The following is an 8,628-nucleotide window of genomic DNA, read 5'->3' as shown; positions in this document are numbered from 1 at the left end:
CACGCTTTATTGCACGGGGTAGACATCGCGTGCCCTCGACTCCCACTGGGCGCCTGAATAACCACCGCCCTGCCCTTTCTCACCTTCCACCTCCCAGCTCCCACCTTACAGCGGTCGGCCCTGGAACCAGCCCACTGGGGGTTCCAATTTCAGCCCCTGCGCTTACTAGCTGGGCGACCTTGGGCCAGTCCCTTATCTGGAGGAGTCCCTCACCCGGCTGCTAATGCAAAAAGGGGATAATGAAACTACTTAGCTAAAGGGGCCCAGCTGAATAATCCTGTGTTGGCAGGGCATCCGATTACAAATTCCCAGGCCCTATTCCGGGGCTGATCAGCATGCTTGAGGGTAGGGCCTGGAAATAGGAAATTCAAATTCCTGAGAAACCGCAGCAGATATACTAACGCCCCACCTCTCAATCTGGGGTTACCGTTCCTCTCAGGGAGGAATAATCACCCTTTATTTCCTTCCGCCAGGAAACGAGCTGTCCAGGACATACCTCGGAAACCCCGGAAAGTAACCATGGAGGCGAAAATGGCAACTCTCTCCATGCCCAGTGCGTGGCCCGGCACACAGCTAAGGTTTTAAAGGCCACCAGGTGCCCTGGAAAGCTGCCCGGTCTCTGTGTGTGTGTGTGTGGCGGGGTGGGGGGGTGTCGTGGAGTAGGGGGCGCAGTTAGCAAGCCTGAGGCTCAAGTTCAGCTTTAACCGGAATTCGGCGCGTGACCGTAGACCTGTCTGTTGAATTCTGAGGGCTGGGGTAGAGTTCGGAAGCCGTGGGCTCCTCGGGGTGGGGGCTGCTTGGAGAGGATGGAGTCCCCGGGTCCTCGGGCTGGGAATCTTCATCGGATTCGGCATCCTCCCCAGGCCCAAGCCCTGCTAGCTTCCTGCTGGCCTCCCACAGCCGGTGAGCTGCGCGGTCGTCTCTGGCGGCTGGGGGCACCTCCTCCACGTGGCAGTTGGCGAAGTACCTCCCGCTGAGGGGCTCAATGCCTTCCTGCAGAGCGCAGTACAGGGGTGTCTGGGCACCCCCTCGAGGTGCCCGGAGCACCAGCCAAGCCAGGGGGCGCAAAAGTGGGCGGAGCCATCCAGGAACGTGGCGCAGGAAGAGCTCCGAGTTCACTGGCCCTGTGGACAGGAAGAAAGGCAGCAGCAGAGAAGACGACCGTGGTTGAGGGTCTAGGGTAAGAGGCACACACAGGGCTACAGAGGAGTGGGGGAAAGAGTCCGGTCCCAGGGAAGCCAAGGTCGCATTAACCAGGTAGTACTTAGGGACCTGATAAGCTGACCTTACTCCTTTCTAACAGCAAGCCTTCTTCTCCATCCAAGCTCCTTACACATCCTCATCTTCCAGATATTGCTCATGCTGTGTCCCTGCCTGCTCAGTCACTTCAGTTGTGTTCGACTCTTTTCGACCCTATGGACTTCTCCCATGGGATTCTCCAGGCAAGAACCTAGCCTGGAACAATCTGTCTCTCTCCATCTTTTTTCCTGTTCCTTTGTGTTTTGTTTATCTTTTGGCCTCCCTCAGTGGCATGTGGGATCTTAGTTCTCCAAACCAGGAATCAAACCCTCATCCCCTGCATTGGAAACATGTGGAGTTCTAGCCATTGGACTGCCAGGAAAGTCCTCCTGTTCCTTTGTTTAACCAGCAAACATTATGAACACCTACAGTAGACCCCTTGTCCAAGGTAATGAGCAGCGGCTGCGTTTTGCTGGAGCAGCTGTGAAGAGATACCCCACATCCAAGGTAAGAGAAACCCAAGTAAGATGGTAGGTGTTGTGAGAGGGCATCAGAGGGCAGACACACTAAAACCATAATCACAGAAAACTGGCCAATCTGATCACAGGATCACAGTCGTGTCTAACTCAATGAAACTAAGCCATGCCCTGTGGGGCCACCCAAGACGGTCAGGTCATGGTGGAGAGGTCTGACAGAATGTGGTCCACTGGAGAAGGGAATGGCAAACCACTTCAGAATTCTTGCCTTGAGAACCCCATGAACAGTAGGAAAAGGCAAATTGATAGGATACTGAAAGAGGAACTCCCCAGGTCGGTAGGTGCCCAATATGCTAATGAAGATCGGTGGAGAAATAACTCCAGGAAGAATGAAGGGATGGAGCCAAAGCATAAACAATACCCAGTTGTGGATGTGACAGGTGATAGAAGCAAGGTCTGATGCTGTAAGGAGCAATATTGCATAGGAACCTGGAATGTTAGGTCCATGAATCAAGGCAAATTGGAAGTGGTCAAATAGGAGATGGCAAGAGTGAATGTTGACATTCTAGGAATCATCGAACAATAATGGACTGGAATGGGTGAATTTAACTCAGATGACCATTGTATCTACTATTGTGGGCAGGAATCCCTTAGAAGAAATGGAGTAGCCATCATGGTCAACAAGAGTCCAAAATGCAGTACTTGGATGCAATCTCAAAAATGACAGAATGCTCTCTGTTCATTTCCAAGGCAAACCATTCAATATCACGGTAATCCAAGCCTATGCTCCGACCAGTAACGCTGAAGAAGCTGAAGTTGAATGGTTCTATGAAGACCTACAAGACCTTTTAGAACTAACACCCAAAAAAGATGCCCTTTTCATTATAGGGGACTGGAATGCAAAAGTAGGAAGTCAAGAAACACCTGGAGTAACAGGCAAATTTGGCCTTGGAGTACAAAATGAACCAGGGCAAAGGCTAACAGAGTTTTGCCAAGAGAATGCACTGGTCATAGCAAACACCCTCTTCCAAAAACACAAGAGAAGACTCTACACATGGACATCACCAGATGGTCGACACCGAAATCATACTGATTATATTCTTTGCAGCCAAAGATGGAGAACCTCTATACAGTCAGCAAAAACAAGATCGGGAGCCGACTGTGGCTCAGATCCTGAACTCCTTATTGCCAAATTCAGACTTAAACTGAAGAAAGTAGGGAAAACCACTAGACCATTCAGTTATGACCTAAATCAAATCACTTATGATTATACAGTGGAAGTGAGAAATAGATTTAAGGGACTAGATCTGATAGAGAGCCTGATGAACTATGGACGGAGGTTCATGACACTGTACAGGAGACAGGGATCAAGACCATTCCCATGGAAAAGAAATGCAAAAAGGCAAAATGGTTGTCTGAGAAGGCCTTACAAATAGCTGTGAAAAGAAGAGAAGTGAAAAGCAAAGGAGAAAAGGAAAGATATTCCCATTTGAATGCAGAGTTCCAAAGAATAGCCAGGAAAGATGAGAAAGCCTTCCTCAGCGATCAATGCAAAGAAATAGAGGAAAACAGAATGGGAAAGACTAGAGATCTCTTCAAGAAAATTAGAGATACCAAAGGAATATTTCACACAAAGATGGGTTCGATAAAGGACAGAAATGGTATGGACCTAACAGAAGCAGAAGAGATTAAGAAGAGGTGGCAAGAATACACAGAAGAACTGTACAAAAAAGATCTTCATGACCCAGATAATCACAATGGTGTGATCACTCACCTAGAGCCAGACATCCTGGAATGTGAAGTCAGGTGGGCCTTAGAAAGCATCACTATGAACAAAGCTAGTGGATGTGATGGAATTCCAGTTGAGCTATTTCAACTCCTGAAAGATGATGCTGTGAAAGTGCTGCACTCAATATGCCAGCAAATTTGGAAAACTCAGCAGTGGCCACAGGACTGGAAAAGGTCAGTTTTCATTCCAATCCCTAAGAAAGGCAATGCCAAAGAATGATCAAACTCCTGCACAATTGCACTCATCTCACACGCTAGTAAAGTAATGCTCAAAATTTGCCAAGCCAGGCTTCAGCAATACGTGAACCGAGAACTTCCAGATGTTCAAGCTGGTTTTAGAAAAGGCAGAGGAACCAGAGATCAAATTTCCAACATCTGCTGAATCATCGAAAAAGCAAGAGAGTTCCAGAAAAACATCTATTTCTGCTTTATTGACTACGCCAAAACCTTCGACTGTGTGGATCACAATAAACTGTGGACAATTCTTCAAGAAATGGGAATACCAGACCACCTGACCTGCCTCTTGAAAAACCTGTATGCAGATCAGGAAGCAACAGTTAGAACTGGACATGGAACAACAGACTGGTTCCAAATAGGAAAAGGAGTACATCAAGGCTGTATATTGTCACCCTGCTTATTTAATTTATATGCAGAGTACATCATGAGAAATGCTGGGGTGGAAGAAGCAAAAGCTGGAATCAAGATTGCTGGGAGAAATATCAATAACCTCAGATATGCAGATGACACCACTCTTATGGCAAAAAGTGAAGATGAACTAAAAAGTCTCTTGATGAAAGTAAAAGAGGAGAGTGAAAAAAGTTGGTTGGCTTAAAGCTCAACATTCAGAAAACGAAGATCATGGCATCTGGTCCCATCACTTCATGGGAGATAGATGGGGAGACAGTGGAAACAGTGTCAGACTTTATTTTTTGGGGCTCCAAAATCACTGCAGATGGTGACTGCAGCCATGAAATTAAAAGATGCTTACTCCTTGGAAGGAAAGTTACGATCAATCTAGATAGCATATTAAAAAGCAGAGACATTACTTTGCCAACAAAGGTCCATCTGGTCAAGGCTATGGTTTTTCCAGTGGTCATGGATGGATGTGAGAGTTGGACTGTGAAGAAAACTGCAGAAGAATTGATGCTTTTGAACTGTGGTGTTGTAGAAGACTCTTGAGAGTCGGACACGACTGAGCGACTGAACTGAACAGTGGACCAGCCACTGCTTTAGATATAGAGATATGGAGTGTAATAATGGCTAGCTATAATTATTATTATCTCTATTATCATTTTAACGAGCTTAGGTAATGATTGTCTAATATTCGGTATAGTATTATGCGTCAGGCAGATCTTGTTATCCGGCAACTCGTTCCTAAGGCAGGGATGAGTCTTCAGTTCAGTTCAGTTCAGTCGCTCAGTCGTGTCTGACTCTTTGCGACCCCATGGACTGCAGCATGCCAGGCCTCCCTGTCCATCACCAACTCTGGGAGTTTACTCAAACTCATGTCCATTGAGTCGGTGATGCCATCCAACCATCTCATCCTCTGTCATCCCCTTCTCCTCCTGCCTTCAATCTTTCCCAGCATCAGGGTCTTTTCCAGTGAGTCAGTTCTTCACATCAGGTGGCCAAGGTATTGGAGTTTCAACTTCAACATCAGTCCTTCCAGTGAACATTCAGGACTGACTTCCTTTAGGATGGACTGGTTGGATCTCCTTGCAATCCAAGGGACTCTCAAGAGTCTTCTCCAACACCTCAGGAATGGGTCTTACTAATTAGTGAAATCACTCAAACTGTAAGAATGCTTCCAGTGGACCCCTAGACCCTGGATGACCCAGCCTATCTCTATACCTTATCTTTTGCCACATTCCCTTCCTCACTCTGTTCCAGCCACAGCAGGGTCTCTGTTCTTTCTTAAACACACCAGGCACCCCTGCCTCAGGACCTTTGCACTTGGTATTTACTCTGTTCTTTTACTCTTCTCCCTAGAATGCCTCATAGGTCATTCATTTCCTTTAAGCTTCTACTCAAATGTCACCTTTTCAGTTATATCTTCCTTGACTGCCATAGAAAAACATAGCACCCCCTGTCATTTCTTTTTTCTTTTTCTTTTGCCAGCTTTGTCATTTCTTAGTCCCCTTACCCTGTCTTATCTTTCCCTGCAGCACTTTAAACACCACCTGTCATTGTATATATTTATTAGCTGTCTCCTTCTATAAAGTAGAATGTAAACTCTATAAGGATGAGGTCTTTGTTTTGCTCACTACTACATTCCCTGTGTCAAGATTAATGCCTGGAACATAGTAGGTACTCAGTAAATGCTTCCTGAATGAGTAATTATAAGTTAACATCATCGGTTCCGTCATGCAGATGGTTCCTTGGGGTGAGAACCTAGGCCTTCCTCATTGCCATGCCTTACCCAGCCGTCAGCATCTGAACTTGTGGTGTGAGAGGAAAAACCCAGACGAGGAGAGCCAGGCTTCAAGATCAGCAAGGAACGGGCCTCTCCCTGGACCAGGCTTCCTTCCTGCTCTGAGATTCTGTGGCTCAACGAGAGGCTGGGGGAGCAGGGGAGGGGGCGAGGATGAGAGAGGGGGAATAAGAATGAAGCAGAGAAGCCAGAGAGCCGAACCTCACCTGGGTGGGCTGCATAGCAGGTGACTCCACTGCCCTCAAGCTGAGTGGCAAGCTCCCTGGCGAACAACACGTTGGCCAGCTTACTGTCGGCATACGCCCGCAGCTCCTGCCGCCAGCCCACCACCGGGCGGTCCAGGCGTGTGAAGTCGAGGCGGCCCCGGCGGTGGGCGGCAGAGGAGACCACCACCACACGGCTGGGGGCGCTCGTCTTGAGCCGGGGCAGCAGCAGGTGCGTCAGCAGGAAGGGGCCGATGTGGTTCACGCGCAACAGCAGGTTAAAGGGCTCCCGGGTCCGGCCGCAGGAACTGATCCCTGGGGCAGGGGCTGGTGTGAGCAACTGCTCCAGAGGGATTCTCGGAGGCCTCAGCGTCCCCCAGGTGAGATGGTGGTAGGGGGCATCCTTCCCACATGTTTACCAGTCCCTCAGCCAAGCCTGCCTGGAAGGATCGGCTGCCCTTGGGCATCCTCCCGCCCCCCTCCCCACCGCCACCCCCCACCCCCGGCAGGTCGGCTGTCCTCACCAGCATTGTGGATGAGGATGTCCAGCCGTGGCTCGGAGCTCAGGAAGGCAGTGGCAAAGGCCCTCACGGAGGCCAGACTGGCCAAATCCAAGGCCATGAAGATGACTTCATTGTTTCCACTCTCCTGTGGAGCGGCAAGAAGTGGCCTGTCATACGCACCCTTCTCTTCTTCCTTCTCCCCAGGCACGAAATTCTGAGAGTTCAGCTCCTTCTACTAAGATCTGCTCCAGGCTAGAATGTAGTGGGTAAGTGTGTGGATGCTGGATGCAAATCTTGACTTTGCTTATTACTAGAGTGATACCTTGGGCAAGATACTTAATCTTTCTGAGCCTTAGTTCTCTGTAAAATGGAAATAATAACAGTACTGATAGAGTTATTGTGAGGATTAAATGAGTTAATATATGTAAAATCTTTAGAATTCTTTAGAACACTGCCTAGCATGTAGTCACCACTCTGTAGGCACTTGCTTTTTTTTTTTTTTTTTTTGGTACTTGCTATTAATATCATCATACCCTCTGCCTGTTATCGTTACCCTAAAATCTACAACGGACTGGTCTCGTCCAACCCACTTTTACCCCCTACAAACCAGGTCTCACACAGTCACTTAGGGGTTCATTCCCAAGGGTTATTCTGACAGTCCAGCCCCTGCTGAGGACACTTCATCGGATCTCCACTGTCCATTCAATGAAATCTGATCTCCTCAGTAGGGTCTATAAAGGGCCCTCAGAACCTGGCCCTGGCTCAGAGAGTTCAGCCCCTTCCTTTTGCCCCTTCTCCCCATACTCCGTGCTCCAGCCTCATTAAACCTTTCGATCAGTTTCTCAAATCAGACCATTTATCTTGCCTCAGGGCCTCTGCATATGCTGTTCCCTCTGCTCTTCTCTTTCCGACTTTCATTAGAGTGACTTCCACTGATTCTTAAATGTCTTAGAACAGCAATTACTTCCTTCAGATCTGGCGTCCCTTCGCCGTGTGACCAGAGCACCTGTGCACCCTCTTCTCCATTTGGAGAACCGGGCTGCATCGTCCTTTAAGGGACTCGATACCCACGGCCCCACGTCTCGAGCTGCCCAGCTCTTTTCTGTCTGTTTCCTCTATGTTTCCGTCCTCTGTTCACCCTCCCGCCAGGCCCCGCCCTCCACAGGCCCCGCCCTTCCGCCTGGCCCCGCCCTCCCTCACCTGGCGGAGGTCGAACGCAGCCGCCTCGCCGCGCTCCCGGCTACGGCAGGCCAGCACCACGCGCGCTCCCCGGCGCGCCAGTTCCAGCGCCGTCATCTTCCCGATGCCGCTGTTGGCGCCTGAGAAGGGTGGGCGGGAGCCGAGCTGAGGCGTCGGGCCCCCGCCTCGCCGTCCCGGCTCCCCGCCCTCTGCCCGCCAGCCAGCACTTACCCGTGACTACGGCCGTGCGGCCCCGCAGGCTGGCGAGGCCGTGGCACGGCGGGGCCTTCACCAGGTTGTAGTAGACAAGCACGTAGGCGCCCAGCAGCAGCCCCACGCCCAGCAGCAGCGCCTCCATGCCGGCCGCACCTCCCGGCTCCCGCCCAGGCCCGGAGCCGCCTGGATCGCCTCCCGGGGGGCTGCGGGCTCTCCCCGCACCGGCCTGGAAGGGCGCCTGGCGCTCTTCGCCTTGGCGAAGGCGGAGGCGGAGGCGGGCGGGAGACAGGGCAGGGATGTGTGTGCGTGCGTGTGTGCGTGGGCCCTGGGAGCGCCCCCTAGGCGTGCGTCTGCGTCCTCGGGGTGTGCGCTGGTGTGAAAACCAAGGTGCCAATGTGCGTTTGCGCCTGGGAGCGCCCTCTAGGTATGTACACGCACCCCTAGTGAAGGTGCTAGTGACTTTTTGGTATGTGATGTGCCTATGGATCCTGGGATCGTCCTTTAGGTTGTGTGAGTGCCTCTGGATCCTGTGTGTGCGAGCCTGTGTGAGCACCTTGTAGGTGTGTGTTTTGTGGGCTTCGAGCCCCTCCAGA

At 50.6% G+C, this 8,628-nt stretch overlaps 1 protein-coding gene across 1 annotated transcript; it reads right to left on the bottom strand.

Moving 5' to 3' along the window:
- Positions 1-20: 20 nt before the first annotated feature.
- Positions 21-8,379, bottom strand: DHRS13 (dehydrogenase/reductase 13). Its single transcript, XM_065908526.1, has 5 exons — positions 8,051-8,379; positions 7,841-7,959; positions 6,662-6,785; positions 6,141-6,452; positions 21-1,124 (listed from the first exon to the last, which is right to left on the bottom strand). Exons 1-5 carry the CDS (start codon positions 8,175-8,177, stop codon positions 673-675), a joined length of 1,134 nt encoding a protein of 377 aa, XP_065764598.1. The 5' UTR covers positions 8,178-8,379; the 3' UTR covers positions 21-672.
- Positions 8,380-8,628: the final 249 nt, after the last annotated feature.

The sequence above is a fragment of the Muntiacus reevesi genome, chromosome 18 (assembly GCF_963930625.1).
Source record: "Muntiacus reevesi chromosome 18, mMunRee1.1, whole genome shotgun sequence".
NCBI classification, from domain to species: Eukaryota; Metazoa; Chordata; class Mammalia; order Artiodactyla; family Cervidae; genus Muntiacus; species Muntiacus reevesi.
Note: the sequence above shows the minus strand (reverse complement) of the source record. Positions and strands in the feature narration are given on the sequence as shown.